The 24,347-nt window shown below is 41.3% G+C and overlaps 1 protein-coding gene across 1 annotated transcript in view; it reads left to right on the forward strand.

Moving 5' to 3' along the window:
• NCKIPSD (NCK interacting protein with SH3 domain) overlaps positions 1-24,347 on the forward strand; it is a 135,201-nt gene that overhangs the window by 105,235 nt on the left and 5,619 nt on the right. Inside the window, exons 8-10 of the mRNA XM_061618335.1 lie at positions 2,294-2,432; positions 16,411-16,491; positions 18,447-18,575. Coding sequence (XP_061474319.1) covers positions 2,294-2,432; positions 16,411-16,491; positions 18,447-18,575 — 349 coding nt within the window. The remainder of the gene's footprint in view (positions 1-2,293; positions 2,433-16,410; positions 16,492-18,446; positions 18,576-24,347) is intronic.

The following is a 24,347-nucleotide window of genomic DNA, read 5'->3' on the forward strand; positions in this document are numbered from 1 at the left end:
GGACTACTTATTTCCAAAGTTTATTTGGGACTTATGTCAGGAAATGAGTACATGAAAACAAGACATATATCTGGGTCATAACTTGCTTAAATGGTAGAAATCAGTAATAGCTGCCAACAGCTTGAAAGATAAAGCTAGCTGCCCTGTTTTAAAAAGCTCTACTAAGGAATAGAGGTAGCAGCTTTGCTGTCATCAAGAGGAAGGATTCCAAGAATGCCTTAGGAACACCAGCAGGCTGTTCCTGCTCTTTTCTTAATTGAGGCACATCTGAAGTGAAGAAACTTCTCTGGGACAAAGGAAGCAAATCAAGTATGCAGAGAAACATGTAGGAGTTTGCCCTTATTGCCTACAAGGATACTTCTCTGCTCCATCCCTTTCTGAGGGCTTGCTGTTATAACAGTCTGCCTTAGATAATGTGCTCTTTTTAGTCTCCCTTGTGCTTGGTACCATTGCTGTTGTAATTAATTCTTTTTATTTAAACATTTCTTTATTAAAAATCAAGAGCATGAAATGTAGAGAGGGGACTGTAGGTGAGTGATAGAGCATCCGCTTTGCATGGAGAAGGTCTCAGGTTCTTTCCCTGGCATCTCCAGGGAGGGTTGGGAGAGATTCCTCCCTGTAATCCTAGAGAGCTGCTGACAGTCAGTGTAGACAATACTGTTTGGCAATGGTCAGACTTGGTATAAGGCAATTTCTTGTGTTCCTGTGTAGTGACAGTTAGCAGTGTGGTTGATAGCCCACTTGTATATATCAGAAATTAGTGGGTTTTCCAAGTGTAATGTTGCTTTCTGTGATAAAGTCTCTGAAAAGATCTCTACAAAAAGGAGGTGATAGAAGGGTTAGGGTTACATATTTATAAGTGAAGAAGCTTTTTCAGTTCTCTATAAAATAGTGTTACCATACTGTTACTGTTCATACTAATATTTCTTTTTTGAGATGCATCACTCTGAGACAATTTATCTGTTCCCAGTTAGTATGAATTAGGAGACACTCTCTTGAGGAATCCTACTTGCCTGTGATCCCAAACTATTGCACTCCCTGTGGTTTCCTCCTTCATCACATGAATTGTGTGATGCTACAAAGTGACCTAGAGAACTAAGTGGGAGGTGCTCATAAATAGATCCACATCAAATAGCACTGCTGGTAGTGATCAGAGCCGGTTTCTGTGCTATTGAGTTGGATAAAGAAATGGAGAGAGAGTATATCAAACCCAGAGTTGATTTAAAAACAGGAACTGCAAATATTGCATGGAACGACCTGCAATTTCAGAATGATCCCAAACTAGCTGGTCTGATAGCAGCAAAACAAAGTTTTACAGGGTCATATTTAAAAAATTCACATAGGAAGGAAGAACCTCATTTGGGGATAACTGACAACAGAATTTTGGTAACAACCTGATCATATGATAAGCTGTGGTGGCTTAACTTACCAAAAGGCCAGTGCCATTTTAGGTTGCATTAAGCACTTTGGTTTACAACCAGGCATCAAAAGTCAAAGTCAAAGTCAGTGATAAAAGAAGGATCAACAAATACGTTGATGAAAGCTGGAAAACAGATTGTGAGTAATGGCTGAGGAAACTTAGATGCACCGAATATTGCCAGGAGAGAGCTAAATATTGGCAGCAATGAGATACTTTGGTAGTTTTCAGATACTGAATATTATGGCTGCAATCAGACAATCATATCTTGGCCTAATAAACTGAAATATGAAAGGACCTCATTCCCCTGCTTCTCCCATTGCACAAGTGAGTGAACAAGCCAGGAAATCTCAGTTAACTATGGTTTCCCTTTACATCCAAACCAGGAAACTGTAACAAGCTATAACTTCATATCCTGGCTTCTTTAGAAGTCACTAAACATAATTTCCTGGCTTGGATTTAATGGGAAAGATAGTTAATTGAGACTTCCTGGCTCACACAAAGGGAAAACAAGCACATGAGACTTATTTATATTTCAGTTTCTTAGCTTAGTTTGATAATTCAACAGTGGCTGTGTTGGAAAGAGAACACTCAATTATATTATTTATGAATAACAGGACAAGAAGCAGTAATAGAGAAATCTGGTATCTTGTTTTTGTTTGGTTCTGTACTCTGTCTTCACCATTTTGGATACCCTGAAAGGCCAACTCCAATGTGAGCTCACTTACTTGAAACTATTACAGTGAACATAACTGTGCGTGGCTTGCTGAGCTCAGTTCTTAAACTGAATATTTGCTTTTGTGAATACAATGACTTGTAATAAATATAAAGTATTTGTTAGGCATTTTGTCATTTAAAACAATTATTTCTTTTCAGGAGCACAGACTCCCATTACGGCTGCTGCTTCTGAAGTGTTTTGGAGCAATGTGCAACTTGGATGCTGCTATTATCTCTGCTCTGGTGAATTCTGTCCTGCCAATGGAGCTAGCTCGAGACATGCAGACTCATACACAAGGTCAGGCATGTTTATAAAATGTTTTTTGTTGCATCTTTGCTGCTTGTCATGGATATATTAAGGTAGTGTGATGTTACTAGGGTTTGGCATCCAAAATCACTGTTACAGGAATGGAAATGGACATTGGTATTCAGACAGTGATGTAATCCCCTGTTGCAGGAATCTCTGAGGTAGGCATTAGTAAAGAAATTGAGATTGATGAGCAGGGTGGAGATCTTGCAGGGTGGAGAAGCAGATCATTGTTGAGGCTGGAAGATAAATAGAAAGAGAAGAGAGTGAGATGAAATAGATCTGGAAGTATATCTTCTTACCTGTATTCTTGATCAAGTGCCTGGCATTTCTTCCATGCTTCTCATCCTTAGGAGTCCTGTTGGGAGCAGCTCATGATAGCCAAAGACAGGACTAGATAGTGCTTAGTCTTTAGTTCGCATTTTGTAAGCACCTCACCAGTAGCTGGGTAAGTAAGGTACCAGTGTATGTCTTTTGAGTTTATTGGCCTAGTTCTAAAAAGTGATAGAAGTAGCTGTTGTTTTCCGGTTCACTAGTTGAACTCTGCAAAAGTTGCTTATTCTGAATTATCATGTGAGCAAGTCCCATAGATTTGGGCCTAAGGGATTGTAACTGAATTTATTATTTAATGCAGAGTTCAGATTCAAGCATTTCGCATCACTAAGATTTCTTCAAATGGATTTCATGATTCCTAGATAAATCATTCAGTGATGAAGATGAAGGCTAGGATCAGACTGTCCATAAAGGTTTTGTGTGGGAAGTGTGTCTGGAGGGTAGTCCTATGTACTCCCAGTCAAGAGAGGAGGGAAGGACAAGAGCATGGATGTGGTGTAGGAAAATGGGAGCTTGTCAGGTTCAGGCAATTTAAAAAAGGGATAGAAGACCTTGATCTCATTCATGGGTTACCTCCTGTGAAACTATAGCTTTGAAAGCAAAGTTTTGTCGGGGGAGGGGGAGACAGGAAGTACTTTCATTAGACAAAGAGCATTTTGTTAATAGCTAGGTTTAGCAGAGCCAGCCACTTCTGCTGTTCAATATATAAAATATGCAGCAGGGTGAATAAATTCATTCTGCAGTTTGTTTATTGCTGACAAGTGTCGATTTAAGTCTCTTGGCATTCTATCTATTCCATGGCTTTGATGGGCAATGCATGCATATCTTGGAGAAAGAAATCCATGGTGTCTTTCTACCGGACCGTATCTATATTCCTTTCACCTTCTTTGTATTCAGCTACTGAACATGCATTTGTTGGCAATTAAGGAAGCAATGGGATGGCTAGAGAAAGTTGCCCTCGTGGTAACCATATTGTCAGCTGTTGCCATCTAGTACACTGTGAAAGAGTGGGAGGAGGTTGCTCAGATTTAACTGGACTTTTTAATTTTTAAAAAAATCAGTTTTGTATCCCTTGAAAATAATCTGGTTTAGTTATAGAATGGTGTTTTTTTTGCTGCAACAGATTGCTGCCTTGGGAGCTGGTTTAATAGGAAATCTGACATTAATGCAAATAAACATGATGATGTTTATACTCATAAACTATTAAAACATAATCCATGCTCCACTATCAAACATATGGAGTTAATAGCTTGCTTTTCTATATAAATGAATGACTTTTTGAAGCTAGACATTATAAATGATGTGTTGTTATATTACTCATATTTGCATCCCACCATTTGATTGATTGAGTTTATTTATTTGCCACTTTTCAACAGCAAGCTGTGTCCAAATACATTCAAAATACAAAGCCCAAAACATAACAATAACTTCAAATAGAACAAAAACCAACAATTTAACAAACAAGATAAATTCAATATTGCAAAAGAAATGATCTAGATTTAAGTGTGTAAGTACAAAGCCAAAAAGAAAGACACCTAACAGACAGTAGAGCTCCAGGTGCTCATCTTGCTGCCCTCCAAAGAGCCTCAGCAGTCTGGCTTAAGTATAGTTCAGAAGGGAGAGGGTCCTCTCAAAAGGCTAGATGGCTTACAGCCGGCTCCCTTTTCTCTCCTCCAGAGGAGACTAAAAGCAGCAAAAGAGAAATGCTGGGAAGGGCACTGATGGCAAGTGCTCTTCCCCAGCCTTCTGGAAGTTCCAGCTGCTAGTGCAGGTCTTATTGAGCTCAGGATGATGTACACTGGGGTGGCCTACTCTACTTTATCCTCATAACCTATTGGTGAGAAGTTAAATAGAGAGAGTGACCCAGTAAGCTAAAATCTGACCTCCCCAGTCAAAGTTCAGTGCTAACCATTGCACCGCACTGACTCTTTCAATGCAATCCTACATGTGGCTACTCAGGCTTCACTGAATTCAGTAGGACATTCTCTCAGGCATTGCAACCTTAACAGTACTGTGTTGAATTTTATTGTTGTGTCAGCTATGGATATTTAGACTCATATCAACCAAGCAGCATGTATGTTTAATTTCCATCCTGAGGAGGACTCTGCTCAGTATCGTTACTGCTGGAAAACCTTCAAGTAGGTGATTTTACTTAGTGTCCTAATATGTGTAAAGAGAGAAATGAACAACAATCCTTAACTTTAGATTCCTTTCGTGTCTCCTGCCCTCCCCCAGTTTAACTTAAACCAGTGTATTAAATCACTTTGATTGAAATCAGTCTACCCTGGCCGGTGATACTGCTCTGGGTCCCCAGGATATAATAATAATTGGTTAGCTCCCACCTTCCTATACAAATTTCCCTAGAACGCTTTATGTGGATGCTGGTTGAAAATGGGCCCAGGAACCATCATAGGGTTTATCCCTGTTATACAGCTGTTTACTCTAGATTTACCTTACCTGAAGTAAATGAAGAATTACCAAGCAAGGCTGGGAGAGACTCCCTGCCTGAAATCCTAGAGCTTCAGCCAGACAGTGCAGACAATACTGAGCTAGATGGACCAATGGTCTGATTCTGTATAAGGCAGCTTCCTGTGTTTTCTCTTTTTTAATTTAAAAAATATCACTATCTTTAAAATATTTTAAAAGAATTAGGTGTAATAGAAAGAAGTATGATTGTTACTATACACGGAAGGCATTAAGTGAAGGTGTTGAAGATACATAGACCTGAAGCTATACATCTAAAGTGAGGTTTGCTGTCAGGCAGGCACTCCAAGGCTAGCGATAAAGGATTTGAAAGTTTGATGGCGTTGGAGTTTCTCTTTCAGGCTTATAAAAAATGCAGCTTCAAACCGTGCATGCGTCAAGAGTGGAAAATTTGTAACACAAGCATAGCATGTCTAGGCTTTCTGTATGTAATCATGGCAAGAATTCTGCAGTTAACATAAAAGACATCTTGGATAAGCTAATGTTGGTGCCTAGAGGAGGAGTTCCCAAACTGTGGTCCATAGACCATCAGTGGTCTGCAAGCTTCATTAAGGTCATCTGCACATTGTCTGTAAAAATACAATTAAAAATTCATACAGCATCTAACACAGCACATTATAGTTGCTACAACAGGCAGAAAAATCATAAAGTGGTCCACCAAGACCCTCAGTAATTTTCAAGTGGTCCATGTGGAAAACGGTTTGGAAACCACTGGCTTAGAGAGGGTCCTCTTTGCTGCAGTTATTAGGCAATATTAGCCAGTCTTCTCCAGGTATGTACTTTTTGCCACACATAGAGTGGGTTTAGATCTTCTTTACTTACTGCTTTTTTAAAAATACAAGAACGAACATTTACCAAATGGACGCAACCCAGCTGTGGTGATGAGTAACTGTGTCCAGTCTATCTGTTTAATAAGTCCACTTGGCGGCTTCCTGTTCACTTTCTTTTAAGAACAAGACTTACCAGTGGAAGCCTTGCAAGCCTTGGTTATCCTAAAGAAAACCACAGTTCTATTTTGTTTCACTTGTTGTATTCACAAAACATTCTTGGAGTGTCCCTGGGTGCTAAGGCTACAGTTGATATATACTGGTAAGATGGCCTTTCCCCTGTGCAAGCAGCAGACAGAGACAGAGAGGATTAATTAAAGCTAGCAGAAGCACAGACTAAGCTTGACAACACGAATGTCCTGTACTTGATCAGGTGCAACTGTAAGACTCACCTTAGCTGCAAAGGGATGAGGGGGAATGTCAAGATTGTTTTTCCCTGAAAGTAAAAAAATAACCAACAGTGACACTTAACACAAATGAAACGGGGAACCATGAAGCAGAGCTAGCATGGAAGGGAAGATAATGTGTGTGCTTGAGTAGGTGGCATGAGTAATGTGGGAGATGGAAGTGGCGTCTGTGATGTCCCTGTGTATATATATATATATATATATATAACTGTAAATATGGTAAGTGCGGGTTTATTAGAGTATATGTGGTAAGCAGACTGAGTGAGGGGGGGAGTACATGGGCTGGAATGTTGATGAGTGTTGTATTATGATTGGCTGAGCACTTGAGTGTCTGAAGGTATAAATGAGAGGATGACAGCTGAGAGTAGGTCCTTTGGTTCTGTGGGTTGGTCTTGGATAGGGTGGATTGGATTAGGCGGGTAGTGAGGCAGGTTATTGACGACTAGAAACATAAAGAGTAACGCATCTTGTGAAACCACACACTTGTTGACTATACTTTTAAGTAATCTTGTTATTCCCTGTGTATATAAATAAATATTTCTTGGTTTACCAAAACGCCTGATCCTTGGCTGGGTTTACACAGACCAGAAGGGTGGGCAGGGCATATACCAAGGTTGGGAAACAGTATCAATGGTGGCAGCGGTGAAGAGATAGTGTAACATCATCAGGTATCCAGAGCAACCCAGGGCTGTAATCTTTATAGGCACAAAGATACAGGGGGGTTGTGGTCTGCAAGTGCACCCAGACACAAAGTATCAATAAGCCAGGGGGAGACTAAGTCACAGTCTCAAGGTATTATTGTTTACAGGGAGTGTGATGCTGCCTAGCAGTGGGATCTTGTGAGATCTTTGCTAGAGCCTGTGAGAGAACTGTTTTGAGAGCAGGACCCTGAGGTGGGACCGTGACAAGGCGGTGACCACAGGAAGGGGCCTGACAGCGTCACACACAGCCACCTGGCTATCCTGTGTACTACATTCTTTCCCCGTATTGCTGGCAATGCAAATACGATCTTTTATGCATGCAGTTTGAGACTTGTTATGCTTATATATGTATGAGCTTTCTGTTTATCACAGCAGTTTATTGATTGTCCGCAGTGTCTGAAGTGTTAACATTTTTATCTTGGCATGCAAAGATCTCTTAGGGCTGTTTCTTTCTGCTGGTTAAGATAGCAGTACTGGAAGCTAGAGCTCTACCACTTCCCTCTAGCAGGAAGCTTGCCTGAATTTCAAGATTAGTTCTAGCTTGCTTTTCCCCCCCAATTTAACTTAAACCAGTGTATTAAATCACTTTGATTGAAATCAGTCTACCCTGGCCGGTGATACTGCTCTGGGTCCCCTGGATATAATAATAATTGGTTAGCTCCCACCTTCCTATACAAATTTCCCTAGAACGCTTTATGTAGATGCTGGTTGAAAATGGGCCCAGGAACCATCATAGGGTTTATCCCTTGTTATACAGCTGTTTACTCTAGGCTTTCTTTACTGCCTCTATTGCGTCTGCAGAGTGGTGTCCCAGGAGGTTATTCCAAGTGGTCCGAAGCCTGGTCGGTCCAGTTGCTCAGGAACCCTTGGAACAGTCAAAAGCCTCCTGTGACACTTTGGCTAAGCACTTTGCTGATAAAATCGAACACATACGGAGCTCGATCCCATGCGCCGTGGATACAGTGAATGCACCAGAGTTGACCAGTTGCACACCGGTATGCCGGGATCATTTTCTCTCTTCTGAGGATGTGGACAAGGTGCTCTCGACTGTAAGGCCTACCACCTGTCTAACTGACCCTTGCCCATCGTGGCTCATCATGAGATGCAGAGAGAAGTTGGGTGAGGGGATCAAGGCGGTGGTAAACACATCCTTGAAAGAGGGTGTGATGCCATCAGCCCTCAAGGAGGCAATTGTAAAGCCCATCCTGAAGAAGCCCTCCTTGGATCCCCAAGTTTTTAATAACTTTCGCCCAATTTCGAATTTACCATTCTTGGGCAATGTCATTGAGCGAGTGGTGGCCAATCAGTTGTCGACACACTTGGATGAAACGAATTACTTAGATCCATACCAATCGGGCTTCAGGATTGGTCACGGAACTGAAACAGCCTTGGTCGCTCTGGTAGATGATATGAGGAGGGCATTAGATAGGGGAGAATTCACCTTCCTTGTCCTCCTCGATCTCTCAGCGGCTTTTGATACTGTCGACCACAGTATCCTTTTATATCGCCTAGAGGGATTGGGAATAGGAGGCACTGTATTACGGTGGTTCCGCTCCTTTCTCTCTGATAGGTACCAACAGGTGGCATTGGGGGAGGAGGTTTCAGACCCTTGGCCTCTCAATTGTGGTGTGCCACAGGGTTCTATCCTCTCTCCCATGCTATTTAACATCTATATGAAGCCGCTGGGGGCGATCATCAGGAGATTTGGGCTGCAGTGTCACCAATATGCGGATGACACTCAGCTCTATCTCTCGTTTAAATCTTTGCCAGAGTTGGCTGTGGAAACCTTGTCCAAGTGCCTGGAGTCCGTGAGTGGATGGATGGGAACGAATAGGCTGAAACTGAACCCCGGCAAGACCGAGGTACTGCTCGTGGGGGACAAGAGAAGGTTGGGAACTGTTGACCTGAAGTTCAATGGGGTGAGTTTACCCCTAAAGGACCAGGTCCGCAGCCTCGGGGTTGTACTTGATTCCAAGCTGTCCATGGAGGCTCAGATTTCAGCTGTGAGCCGGGCAGCTTGGTATCAACTACACCTTGTACGTAGGCTGCAACCCTACCTTCCTGTTCATCAGCTCCCACTGGTAGTACATGCCCTGGTCACCTCTCGATTAGATTACTGTAATGCGCTCTACGTGGGGTTACCCTTGAAAACGGTCCGGAAACTACAACTTATACAAAATGTGGCGGCTCGACTACTCACAAACAGTCGTCGCCGGGACCACATCACGCCAGTGTTGTTCGATCTACACTGGCTTCCAGTTGTTTTCCGGGCCCAATTCAAGATGTTGGTATTAACCTTTAAATCCCTATACGGTCTCGGCCCAGTTTATCTAAAGGAGCGCCTACAACGCCACCAATCATGCCGCCTAACAAGATCGGCCACACAAGGCCTTCTCTCAGTCCCGCCAACCAAAGCAGCTAGATTGGCGGGTACTAGAGAGAGGGCCTTTTCAATGGCGGCCCCCACCCTCTGGAACTCCCTCCCACAATCTCTTCCCTGAATATGTTCCGCAAGGCCTTAAAGACCTGGCTCTTTCAACAGGCTTTTGGGATTTCTGGGGAGGCTTAATATTTTTTGTTTACATGCCTCCTATTATATATTGTTTGTTTTATAATTTATACTATTACACTGTATTTTTTGTATTGTATTTTGCTATATTTATTGTATGTACGTCGCCTAGAGTGGCCACTGGCCAGATAGGCGACACATAAATTAAATTTATTATTATTATTATTATTATTATTATTATTATTATTATTATTATTATTATTATTTACTCCTGGTAGTTTCTGGGCTGTTTCTTCATGATCTCCCTTCAACCATTTAGTAAGCCTCTGGCTTTGCAGTTGGTTGTTGCTTCCTGGTTGGCATTGACTGGCTATTGTGCAATTGCTTGCTTGCTTGCATTTGTATACTCCCCCATAGCCAAAGCTCTCTGGGCGGTTTACAACAATTAAAAACATTAAAAACAAATACACATTTTTAAAAACACATTTTTAAAAAGCAATTTAAAAACACATGCTAAAATGCCTGGGAGAAGAGGAAAGTCTTGACCTGGTGCCGAAAAGATAACAGAGTTGGTGCCAGGCACACCTCATCAGCAAGATCATTCCATAATTTGGGGGCCACCACTGAGAAGGCCCCCTCTCCCTTGTTGCCAGACTCCCAGCTTCCCTCCGAGTAGGCACCGGCAGGAGAGCCTTGGATGTTAAGCGTAGTGTATAAATGGGTTCATGTCGGGAGAGGCGTTTCATCAAGTATTGTGGTCCCAAGCCGTGTAAGGCTTTATAGGTTAAAACCAGCACCTTGAATCGAGCTTGGAAGCATACAGGCAGCCAATGCAAGTGGGCCAGAATTTGTTTTATATGTTCGAACCATCTGGTCCCTGTTACCAATCTGGCCACTGCATTTTGCACAAGCTGCAGTTTCCAAACCATCTTCAAAGGCAGCCCCACAGAAAGCGCATTGCAGTAATCTAACTTGGAGGTTACCAGAGCATGCACAACTGAAGCCAGGTTATCCCTGTCCAGATAGGGACGTAGCTGGGCCACCAACCGAAGTTGGTAGAAGGCACTCTGTGCCACTGAGGCTACCTGCCTCAAGTGACAGAGATGGTTCTAGGAGAACCCCCAGGCTACGAACCTGCTCCTTCAGGGGGAGTGCGACCCCATATGGGACAGGTTGGACATCCACCATCCAGATGCATAACAATGATACTTTATCTGGCTTTTCAATTCTGAGCAATTAAGGGTGGTATTCAACGCTAGTCGTACTCAGAGTAGACCCACTGAAGTTAATGGACATGACTAACTTAGGTTTATTAATTTCAGTCTGATTTCAGTAGGACTTAGTTGAATACAACCCCCAAATATAATACAAGAAGCTGCTGGGAGAGGGAACCATAGATTATGAAATATTACAGATACTTTGATTTGTCTTGTGCATTTGCTTCTAGAAAAGTATTCTGCCCCATTGCTTCTTGTCATATATTTATTTTTCAGCATGAGTATCTTTTTTATTTCATCATGAGAAGCATTCATCTTGCACAGTTCATTTGAAATAACAGCTCACAAGGAAGTGGGACTGTGATCACAGAGACAATGAATAAGCGGTATGGGGCAGTGAATTCTTTGCTACCACTTCCGTTTCAGCCTTCTCTTTTTCTTTCTTTCTAGGGGCCATTTTGTAATACAGTGCTTTAGATTTTTTTTCTATTGCTGTCACAGAACTGTAAACAGAATCTCTCATGAAAAATGACCTTGAGTGCTGAAGTGATAGAAGCTTATTTTGGTGCTTGGAACTTGGGAATCGAGGCTGATCTATCTTCTGATAGACTGCAGAGTATCTAATCCCTTTTGCAGATGGCAAAGATCAGAGCAATCCATGCCAACTCATGGGCAGCTGGGGGTTGTTGTCAAACCAGAAGCAAGCATTCTGTTGGATCCTGCCTCATGTCAAAAGAGGAACACTGGAGGCTAAAACTCTGTGTGGATTCTGCATGCTTTTGATGAAATAATGTTTTCCCCTTGTGCTGATGCAGGCATTTTGGCTGCTGTTCAACTTTTTTTTTCTAGATGCCCCCAGACAGACACTTTTGTATGGTGCTTCTAGTCTGCAAACATGGTATTTTTGGTAAGAAGCTTATTATGAGACACAGCAAGGCAGAGTTAACTTAGAACAATTGTGTTTATAATCCACTCCTATAATCAACTGTCCCAAGTTACTTACATATACACACAACTCTGCTGTTCTGCTTTGCTTTTGCTTTTTTTTAAGCTTCACTCTTCCAGTCCTTACGAAGTCCTAATATTCATTTGCTACATTTGTGATCCAAGGGGCTGGTTTTGTGGTTAAGTTCCAAAAACATGCAAGTTAACTCAACTCTGGGAAATGCAGTTTTCAGATACCTCTGCCCTTTGTAAACTGTATGTGTATTGTCAGACATCAGCAAAGTCCCATTAGTGCATTACAATACTGTATCTTCAAAATGAATTGGTTTGATTGGTGGTCTTTTAGTCTTCCTAGAACTATTGATAACTGTTCTCCCTCTTTTTTAAAAATATATGTCCATGATAGAAAGGTAGATTGCCACATACAAGAGTTGTTTACTAAGAACCCACCACTTGAGAAATAAACTAGGCATGTAGAACAAATCTCATGGCTTTGTATTAATGAATTTAGCATGCACAGAATAATTACATTAGCTTACAGACTGCATTCAGCTTGTAGCATTTCAGATATATTTCATACAAATCTTCAGTTGCCTTTGATCATTTCTTTCCTCTGCAGCAAGTAACAGCTACAGGATAACATACCAGAGAAAATGGCAGCAGGGGCCAAGTGCACCCCTGCTCTTTGGAAAACAGTTATACCTGCTAAAGTGACGGTTTAGTTTAGTTAGGAGTCCCATCAGTCCCAAGTAGTTGCTCACCTAGATTTCCCACACAGTATGTGTGAATATTACAGATTATATACTGTAGAACATGCTTCATTGTTCTGCTCTTCCTTTTTTATTGTTTTAGGGTGGTTTTAATTTGCTGACAGACATTTATTTGTAAGCCACTTTTAAGTATTGTTTACCATAGAAAAATGGAGTATAAATACTGAAATATAAATATTGTCAGATCCTTTATCACCCCCCCCTTTCTGTATCTTTTCTCCCAGTTAATTGGGGCTTCTGCTCTGCAACTACTTTCTGAGGCAGCCAAAGACACTGTCTCTGTCAGCTGCACCCATGAACAAAGCTGACGGAATCTGGATACACCATCATGGTTTTCCGTAGGATGACACATTTGCCTATATAAGAGTAGGGGAGGATACATCTAAAGTATGGTAGCTCTCCACCCTGTTCTGGAGCTTCAGGGAAACCTTGGTTCAACTCTGCCACAAATCCTTCTGTTCACATGCCTGACTGGGAGTGACAGCCAATGGAGGGGGGTGGTCATGCCCAGGTCAGAGTTGGGACCCACCTAGGAAGTCAAATATCGTGTTGAAAGAGAAATTGACATATCTACCCTTTCAAAGGTCAAGTGTTTCTCTGCTAGTCATCAGGTAGAATACATAACTCAAGCATTGGCCTATACAAAAATGAGCCAACTTTTATGGGGTTATTCAACACGGCACATAATATCTAGGCTGTGTAAACCTTTCCATGCTTTAATGATCTGTTTTAAATTCTACAACACATGTTTCATTGTGGCCATATGCCCTATCATGTGGCATTTCTTATTTACAGTAAACCCCTACTAGAACATGCCAACTAATTAAGATTCAGGAAATGCAGTGGATGTGATTCTATGGATCATTCTCGTATAGATGCTGCCAGTGAAAATTGTGCTGTATTAGCAGGCTGCAGGACAGGTTGATGCATGAGATACAAATGTGCACTGAAAAGGAAGCAAAAATGTACACCTGGCGTGATTCTGAATCTCAGATGACTTGTAACCAAACTTAGGTATTGCTGATGTATAGGAAAGAAATGTGTTCTACAGGAAAGGCAGTAAAAACAACACTCCAACAATATATATATATATGAGGGAGGGCAAGCTGTGTTTAATCAAGCCTTATTTTAAAAAATTGTCCTGTTTTTCTTCCAGCTAGGAACTCAAACCAGTTAACAGCAAAAAATATATAGAAAGGGCAGAATCCAACATGGTGTGAGCCCCTCCCCCCATTATTTTAAAATATGCTCTAGAGCACTGTTCTTCAGCCTTGGGTCTGCAGATGTTGTTGGACTATAGCTTCCATCATCCTTGGCCATTGGCTAAGCTGGCAGAGGTTGATGGGAGTTGTAGTCCAACAACATCTGGGGATCCAAGGTTGAAGAACAGTGCTCTAGGGGGTCCCCTGACCCTTTGCAGCAGATTTTGAGGTTGGATGGAGAGTTGCAGGGGGAAGAGAGAACACATCTCACTGGGTGAAAAGGAAGTCTGTTCTGTGCTCACATGGACAGCATTTGATACAGTCCCTCAAAAAAATATTAAAAAGCAATCAAAACAGAATGAAACACAACAATAACAGGTAGCAGTCAAAGAAATAAAATTCTAATATGGATCAGTAACTGGTTAAGAAACAGGCAGCAGAGAGTAAGAATAAACAGACAGTTCTCCCAATAGAGTGTAGAAAATGGAGCCCCTAACAACTGGCATTGGGACCTGTGCTTTTTAATTTGCTCATAAGTGGTCTAGAGTTAGGAGTGAGCAGTGAGGTAGCCATGTTGCTGATGATACCAAATTGTTCACAGAGATTAAAACAAAGAGCGAAGTGCTCCAAAAGGATATTTCCAAACTTGGTGAATGGGCAGTAAAATGGGAAATGCAATTCAATGTAAGCGAGAGTAAAGTGATGCACATTGGGGCAAAAAAAAATCTTAATTTCACATATATGCACATGGGGTCTGAACTAGCAATGACTGACCATGAATGAGATCTTGGGGTTGTCGTGGACAGCTCAGTGAAGATGTCGGCCCAGTGTGTTGCAGCTGTGACATTGCTTTTTGATATTGAGGAGCAGTCCCAAGCTGAGAACCTGCATTCTTTAGGGGCAGAGTAGTCCCATTCAAGAAAGGATCTATCCCTATCCCTGGATCAATGGAAGCCCCAACCAACAGAACTTTGGTTCTATGAGGATTACATTTCAGTTCATTCTCTCAAACCCACTGTTTTCAGGGTTTCCACCACCTTCCTAGGATCTGATGAATTGTAGTGATAATGTGGGCATATTGATGTGACTTCAGTCCAGTTCTCCAGAGGACCGTACTCAGTTATTTCATGTAGATATTTATTTAAAAGCTTGGGGATGGGGGTGCTTATAAAGCATTGAACAAGCTATGGAGCAGCATGGGACTAGAAATGGGAACAAATACTTTTTTCTCCTTTATTTGCTGAGATGAAATACTAGATAAGGGAAGCCTGTGCCATAATCTGAGGAATTGAGCCTTTCTGCTTATGTGGGTTCAATCCCTCTTCAGAGTCCTGTAGAGAACATTGGTGATACTCGCCTGCTCTCCTTGTAAGATTAGTCTGGTAGTCTTTAAGACCTCTGAATGGCTGACTAGTAAAGCAGGATTATTTTCCAGTCAGAGCTTCCCATTTCTCGATAGCAGTTCCCTGTGCCATATCAAACATTTTTAAAATTGATTTGTGTTTAAATATGTGCTCCAACACCTTCAACTTCTTATTTTCAAAAGTAAGTTTCTCTCTAGAGTAAACTTTATTGAAGAATCTACTTCTGGTATTGTCTAGACATTTTCACCAAACTGAAATACGCAGGGCAAGAGGTGACTGAACAAGAAGACAGGGAGTGAATAGACTCTTTCTGCTGCTGGGCAATTATGCTTGTGCTGTTAGAGCTAATGGATTAAGGCACTCTTATCAGTAAGGAGTAAGTTACTACCATTTTGCTCAACAGCAGAGTGGCAAACCTGTGGCCCTCCAGATGTTGCTGGACTTCAGCTCCTAAAGTCCTTCACTATTGACATGTTAGCTGGAACTGATGGGAATTGGAATCCAACAGTATCTAGAGAGCCACGTGTTTTTCATCTCTGCTCTACAGAAATAATAATCTGTTGTCTTAACCAGACAGAGTGATTACCTGGAACTTTAGGCAGAATAAATCTGGAACATGGAGAGTTAACGAATAGGCCTGTGGTTGCAAGTGTCTCTAACAGAACTGGAGCTCAAACCTTGACGTTTTCAGTTACGTGCTTTAAACTAGGGATGAGGAGCCTGTGGCCCTCCAGATGTTAGCGGATTCCAACTCCCATCAGCCCCAGCCAGTATAACCAATAGTCAGGGATGATTAGACTTGTAGTCCAGCATGACCTGGAGCACTGCCAGTTCCCCATATTTACACTGATATCCCTGTGTCGAGCTGTTGCATATGTTGACTGAAGACTTCCTTGTTAGTATCAAATATAAATATAAGCAGATAAAAGTACCTGCTTAAGAGCTAACATTGCACAGAAAATTGAAATTAATATAACACACTTTCTGATCTGTTGCATTCATTGTGTAATCTACTTTTGTCTTAGCTTAAGTGATGGGTTTTTTCAATGTGGCAGAAATTTTGTCTTGGAGAAGAAATAGTAGACCTGATAAAACTGAACCCAGGATAGCTGCTTTTCTTCTATGGCTGTTCTGGATGCTTACTGAAGCTAGAATATGTGAGTATGTACCATAATATTGGTGTAACTAATCTAGTGGTTTTCTTTTCCAGACCATCAGAAGATGTGCTACTCTGCATTGGTGCTGGCTATGATATTCTCTATGGGAGAACCACTGCCATATCATCACTATGGTGAGAATAAGCACCACCACAGGAGGGGAAAGTAGATGGCAAACTGCCACTGAGTAGAGATTGGTCTCTACCATATGGGTGGTGGTAGTAATAATAATAATAATAATAATAATATCATTATTGTTGTTATTGTTATTGTTTAATTTATTGCTACCCCACCTTTTGGCCAAAAGCCCTCAAGGCGGCTTACAAAAAAATAGGCACAAAAATACATCAATGAAGGCAATACAATTTACAAAAATTAAATAACAAATATCATTATTATTTTTTTAAATGGCTAACCAAAATGCTTGCAGGGAAGATGAGAACTGGAGGGAGTCCAAATGAATGAAATCTTGCTTGTTCTTCCCTTCAGAACAGTCTGTTGAATACAGCTTCCCAGAGATCAGTCAGGCTGTCTGCTGGAGCATTGCCAGATCTTTCTTATTAAATTGCCCTAGGTCTTCCCTTAGTACCTCCTCGATCTAACAGCCTTTCAGTGCAAATAGTAGCTTTGGGGGAGTGATTTTTCATGAGAAAATGTATAGGAAAAGGGGGTTAAATCTGCCTCTCCCAGCACCTCAGACTACAATCCAAATTCTTCCCCCATAACAGCTGTGTTTAACATTGAGGAAAGAGGGATCCAAATGTGGATTTCTCCCCCTTTATTATCTAGTTTGGTCCTCAGATAATTGAATTCTATGCATTTATTAACTGCTGTGCACCTATTAATATGGATTCAGTATTATCTATTTAATGCATATCAGGTACAGACTTCCTGGCTCTATCGAACCAGTTATTAAATTTTCAGTGGAGACTATTTTAGAATCTGTGACTTGCAGCATAACTGTACACATGTTTAGCCAAATAGGTCCAGCTGTGTTCTATGGGGCTTACTGCCTAGTAAATGTGTTTTAGGATTGTTGCCTTAACCAGATTTCTGTCACTGAATAATTAACATTGTGATAAATGGTCCAACCAGCACAACAGTATCAAATATATACTAAAAATCCTGCAGAGAGGTCTTGAAATTCTTTAGTATTTTACTACATTGCTACTAAACTGCTCCTCCTTTACAAAACACCTGCATGCTGTCCTAATGTGGTCCTCTTTATAGAGCCACTGTTTCAACTTTTGTAAGGGTACGTGTTAGGTGTTATCCTAGAAACATAGTGGAAAATGGTTTGCACTGATTTGATTTGTTTGGGCACCAAAATCAACCCAAGCTCAGGCACTCGCACAGTAACAGAGAACAATGTGAGCACCCAAAAATCACATTTTTGATGGAGTTTTTTTGGGGGGGGGGATTGGTGTCTCTTTCCCTTGGTATGATTCTAACAATTCTTTTCTTCTGGTGGCATTATTTGCACAGGCTTTGGAGCTTTTCTAATTAGATACATGAAACAGTTAGTGATTTATGTTTCTTCTTTACTAGACAATCAGTTATGAGGCAGAAAAACAAGCCTGTTCCTTGCTGTGATGTTTCTGTTTGCAAGCATCTAGATAAGGTTGAAGGGGAAATCTGTTCCTCAGCTGCAGTGACTTGGGGTGATTCGGTGGCTGCCCTGGGTATGGGAACTCAGGTCTCTGCTTATCATTAATAGCAGAAGTGCACCGTCTGCAGTGGGGCTTGCCTTTTAACCAAACCATGCCACTCTCCTTCATCTCCCTCCCCCTCCACAACTGGTTTGCAACTGTTCAGCAGACACTTGGGTTCATGGGCCCATGTCTGCAACAATGAATAATTGACTCTTGGAGATGTCACTACTTAACCATGTGCTGGTTTGAAGCATAGTTTATTTTAACCAGCCCTGTTAATCATCTAGCATTTACTCGCATACAGTATGTTACTCAGCTTTGTAAAATTTAGTGGCTGGACTAACAGTTCATGTTTGCACCATGTACTGAAGATGAGTAGTCTACTGTGCGGTCACTTTTAAAAAATACAATTTCTAAATACCTTTTCTTTTGCACAGAGCACCTCAACTCCCAGTTTGTGCAGTTCCTGTTTGATGTAATTGAAGATGGGTTGCCATCAGACACCACAGACCAGTTGCCTGACCTGTTCATTAATGTTCTTCTGGCTTTTAATCTTCACATTCCAGGTCAGTGGTAGAAGTTTTCCCAGCTGACATGATGCCAAAGTTTGTGATGGGCTGTGGAACATATTTACTGTCCTGTGTTTAAGCTGCATACAGCCTAACTGTGTTTTGCATTTTGGAATGGGTAAGGTACAGATTGATATAGGACACTTGGTCATGCTGTACAGATGGAAAGGGAAAAGATTCTATAGAGTAGGTTCAGAAAGTATGAGCCCAGATATTAGTAAGGAAGGCTTAAGATCCTCCTGGACTTGCCAGCAAACCCACATTTTTGTGCCTTTAACCCCTCCAGTGGCGGGTATAGTGTTCTGCCACCTCAGTGAATGTGGGCAGCAGTTTCTCCCTTGGACCCTTACACTGATCTATCAGAGGTCTTCTACTTCTTATATACTGTGATCACTGTTTCCAATTGGTTCAACAGTTAAGTCAGAAATCAGGTCCTGGGTCCCATGTAGGATTAACTGCAGGGTTTACCTACCTTCTGGCCAATTCCATGACCAACTCTTCTAGGGCACAGTCATTTAGAGCACTATAGCATCTAGAGATTGTGCCTCTTCATTGTGGCCAGAACACACATTTGTCCAGTCTGTGTGAGGGTAATTGAAGTCATCCATTACTTTAATGCTTTCTCCTTTGGGTGCTTCCCTGATTTAATTCTCTGCGTCAAGATTGCCCTAAACATTTTGGTCAGGGATTGGGGATGCATCCTCAGTACTAATTACTTTTGGGGCCTGGTGTTGCCACCCTGAGTGATTCTGTAGATGTTGTTGTTGTTATGTGCCTCCAAGTCGATTATGACTTATGGCGACCCTATGAATCAGCGACCTCCAAGAGCATCTGTTATGAACCACCCTGCTCAGATCTTGTAAGTTCAGGTCTGTGGCTTCCTTTATGGAATCAATCCATCTCTTATTTGGCCTTCCTCTTTTTCTACTCCCTTCTGTTTTTCCCAGCATTATTGTCTTTTCTAGTGAATCATGTCTTCTCATTATGCGTCCAAAGTATGATAACCTTAGTTTTAACATTTTAGCTTCAAGTGATAGTTCTGGTTTAATTTGATCTAACACCCAATTATTTGTCTTTTTCGCAGTCCATGGTATGCGCAAAGCTCTCCTCCAGCACTACGTTTCAAATGAGTTGATTTTTCTCTTATCTGCCTTTTTCACTGTCCAACTTTCACATCCATACATAGAGATCGGGAATACCATGGTCTGAATGATCCTGACTTTGGTGTTCAGTGATACATCTTTGCATTTGAGGATCTTTTCCAGTTCTCTCACAGCTGCCCTCCCCAGTCCTAGCCTTCTTCTGATTTCTTGACTATTGTCTCCATTTTGGTTAATGACTGTGCCGAGGTATTGATAATCCTTGACAAGTTCAATGTCCTCATTGTCAACTGTAAAGTTACATAAATCTTCTGTTGTCATTACTTTAGTCTTCTTGACATTCAGCTGTAGTCCTGCTTTTGTGCTTTCCTCTTTAACTTTCATCAGCATTCGTTTCAAATCATTACTGGTTTCTGCTAAGAGTATGGTATCGTCTGCATATCTTAAATTATTGCTGTTTCTCCCTCCAATTTTCAAACCTCCTTCATCTTGGTCCAATCCCGCTTTCCGTATGATATGTTCTGCGTACAGATTAAACAAATAGGGTGATAAACTACATCCCTGTCTCACACCCTTTCCGATGGGGAACCAATCGGTTCCTCCATATTCTGTCCTTACAGTAGCCTCTTGTCCAGAGTAGAGGTTGCGCATCAGGACAATCAGATGCTGTGGCACCCCCATTTCTCTTAAAGCATTCCACAGTTTTTCATGATCTACACAGACAAAGGCTTTGCTGTAGTCTATAAAGCACAGGGTGATTTTCTTCTGAAATTCCTTGCTCCGTTCCATTATCCAACGTATGTTTGCAATATGATCTCTGGTGCCTCTTCCCTTTCTAACTCCAGCTTGGACGGCTGGTATTTCTCGCTCCACATATGGTAAGAGCCTTTGTTGTAGATGAGGCTAACCCATTTAAAATTTTTAGTTTGATGCTTCCTGTTAGAGTCATATGACAATGGAATCAATTACCTAGAGAGGTAGTGGGCTCTCTGACACTAGAGGCATTCAAGAGGCATCTGGGCAGCCATCTGTTGGGAATGCTTTGATGTGGATTCCTGCATTGAGCAGGGGGTTGCAGTTGATGGCCTCATAGGCGCCTTCCATCTCTACTATTCTATGGTTCTACGCTATGCACTCAAACAAAACAACATTGCTTTGTACAAAGCGACACTGTCCAGAATATGCCCTTCCCTGTAGCCTACTGGTTCACATTCCACCAGGTTTTCATTATGCCTGCTATGCTAGAGGCTTCTAGCATCAGCATATAAACACCTATATGTGTTACCCGTCTCAAAATGTCCCTAGTTTGTGTATTTTCTCCTGTGCCCTTTGGCCTCTTTGACTGGCTCTCATGTCCTACTGTGCATTTGTTGGATAATTCTACCTTTTCATATGGAGAATCAGAAACATTTTCACCCTCACCCTGTCTGCTTTCCCCCATAGATAAGGTGTGCATGTGAGAACTGCACTCTCATAATGGTTTCAATCCTTTGTTCTCAAAGAGACTTAAAAGCTCAAAGTTGGGATTCTGGGTCCTTGTCAGTGTAATCCTACAGTTAACCAGTTAACTAGGTGTCTTCCTCTTTCCAGTGATTAGCAGACGTTTTGCTTATCCCTTGCTGTGTCCTGTGAATCTCATTAGTTGGAGAAGCATTGGGGGTTATATCTTATAAAGGTATTCTGCAGGGCAGCACTTTTTCCTGGAATACTTGGTCTCTCCTTCTTCCTGCCAGGCTGAGCCTTTTGGGAAGCAGCTTGTTGGTGACTGCAAATACTTTTATTTATTTTTAGTGGGCAGTTTTGAGTAGGTCAAACACTGCGGTATAAGGCAGCATCTCTTTAATCCTGAATATCTTCATGCTCTTTTCATGCTCACACGTTCTCAGTGCCTTGCCAATAGCTTGCTGCTTTTACGTGTGATGCCATTCCACCTTGATTCATGAGTTGAGGTGGATAAAGCACCTATAAACACATTCACTAGCTTGCCAGTTTTAGTTAAGGGAAGAAATCATTACTATTTGGGTTATAGTGAAGAGTATGTGTGTTACATTATTAATTACCCCCAAAGTGATAAAGTCAATTATCTCTGCCCTTCTGTTAATTACTGTTTTATTCTTACAGTGCTGGCTAGCTTGAGTAATTACATAGCACCTGATGAGCTCTGAGGATTATTTTTTGCCCACCTGGAGTATAGTGGGAAACTGGAACTTAGTCAACAACTCATTAAATAGTGCTCAGTCTCCTATATTGGACTGTATCTTTTTAAAAAATCTACATCTTTCAAGCCATCAGAATCAGTGTTTGTAATACAGAAAAAGACAGAAATTCTACTTCTTTACAACCTGCTTAATGTTTGTGTGTTATCTTCAACATGGTGCTTTCCTCAGTGTTATAGAAACATGCACAGATTCTGCTGTTTTCTTGCCTGAAACACTGCCACTTTCTGCTGTATTGCTGTGATTTTTCTAAGAGTGCCCACCAACATTAGACACAGCAAGCATGTGGAGGAAGCAAATATTTAACCACTGCACATTGAGTTTATTTGCAAATTCCAAGGGATAGTAAGCAAGAGTCAGTTACCTTCTTCCATCCATGTGAACTTCCCTCCCCTCTTCATATATAGCCATATCATACAATACTGAAGCAAGAAACAAGTCCAAAATCTTATTAAGCATTTATTTATTATAAATATCTCTTCCATCCTAGGACTTTCAGGGCAGCTTGCAATTTAAAAGCATAAATAACATTTAAACCAGTTGTATCCCAGACCAAGCAGAGGCTATGTCATCTTGATGTGTGTGTTTGTTTTTGAAAAAAAATTATTTGCATTATTCACTTGCTGTCTTTTTAGCAAGTTGCTCAAGATGGGAGTATAAAACAAACAAAATCAAACTTAAATAATAGCATTCCACAGGGAGGGAGCTATTGGCATATTTACTCTTGTCTGTTCTTCATGAACTTTCTATGAGAGTCATGCCCATGCTGTGTGACATAATGACATCAATTACTGAATATACAGAAATATCAATGGGCCACCACTGTGTGGCATTGTATGAGTCTCTCTCCGGCTTCTTCCCATTCCCCAGTGTGGTGTTGTGTAGGTGAGCTCAGTTTCTGCATGGTTTTCTGAATAATCCTGGCTTCTTAGTTAAGCAGATGTAGTTTGCTGACTGGAGAGGAGGGGAGCTTCAGATTCCTTGGCACAACATATGTCTGCAGGTGAGTTTTGTAGCATTAGCCCTGATGACTATCCCAGGAGCAAGCTATGAGCCCCTGTTCTGAAACCATGCTTAACACAGTGATTGAAAACAAACACATAAAGTAGAAATGCAAAAGCTCATATTGTATAGGATAGGTGTTTTTTCTAGAATCCTTGACTAGATTTGAATATGCGCCTCCTTGATTTTAATACTTCATAATGGTTAATAGCAAATTCAGTAGTTGAATGTATCTAAAAAAGTTTCATTTTTTAAAAGTAGTGTATTGATTATTTTCCGTTGTACACATTAACAAAGAAAAAGAGTAAACGGGATGCAAATTACATCCCCAGGAAAGGGGAAATACTTGTAAAATGAAAACATTGCTTCTAATGTAGAGGTGCTTTATAGCAGTGGTTGCTTCACAACAGTCCTGTATGGTTAAGGGTACAGCAGGAGCTCCTCCAGATGACCTATTAATTGAGCATTCATCCTGATTTTATTGCACTGGGGTTATATGTCTTCCTGTCAGTCATTTATCCCACCCTTTTTACTGTTATTTCCTTGTCGTTTTCCTAACAGCAAAAAATCCAGTTTTTTAAAAGTGGATTTGCTGTGACAGAGCACTTTAATTGCACAAACCTAAATTTCCATTATGTGATTGAATCCCTTTGGTAAAATACTAACAGTCTGGAGATGACCATCTTTACAGATGAAGAGCTGACATTGCTCAAGCCAGTCAGACAGCAAGAATGTAAGAATCTGTTGGGTCAGGCCAGTGGCCCATCTGGTCCAGCGCTCTGTCCTCACAGTTGCTAATCAGATGTCCATGAAAAGCCTGCAAAGCGAACCTGAGCAGCACAGCTCTCCCAGCCGGCTGTTTCCAGCAACCAGTATTCAGAAGGATACCACTTTCTGCAGCGGAGGTGGAACATTCCCATCGTGGCTAGTAGCCATGTCTTCTGTGGATTTGTCTAATCCTCTTTTAGAGCCATCCAAGTTGGCGGCCATCGCTACCTCTTGCGGGAGCAAATTCCACACTTCAGCTATGTGCATTGCAAAGAAGTACTTTCTTTTTTCTCCTGAATCGTCCAACATTCAGCTTCATTGGATGTCCCTAAGTCATTATGAGAGAGGGAGAAAAGCTTTTCTCTATCCACTTTCTCCATGCCATGCATAATTTTATACAGTTCTGTCTCCTCTTACTCACCTTTTCTCTAAACTTAAAAGCCCCAAATGTTGTAACCATTCCTCCTAGGGGAATTGCTCCATCCCCTTGATCATTTTGGTTGCCCTTTTCTGAACCTTTCCCAGCTTTACAAAATACTTTGTAAGGTGAGGCAAACAGAAATGTGCAGTGTTCGAAGTGTGGTCACACCAGAGGTTTGTATAATGGCATTATGAGATTTATAGTGTTAGAAGTGGTTGCGTCCAGGTTTAGTGAACCCTTTTTGCTAAACGCCAGCCCTATT

The sequence above is a fragment of the Rhineura floridana genome, chromosome 3 (assembly GCF_030035675.1).
Source record: "Rhineura floridana isolate rRhiFlo1 chromosome 3, rRhiFlo1.hap2, whole genome shotgun sequence".
In the NCBI taxonomy this organism is placed as follows: domain Eukaryota; kingdom Metazoa; phylum Chordata; class Lepidosauria; order Squamata; family Rhineuridae; genus Rhineura; species Rhineura floridana.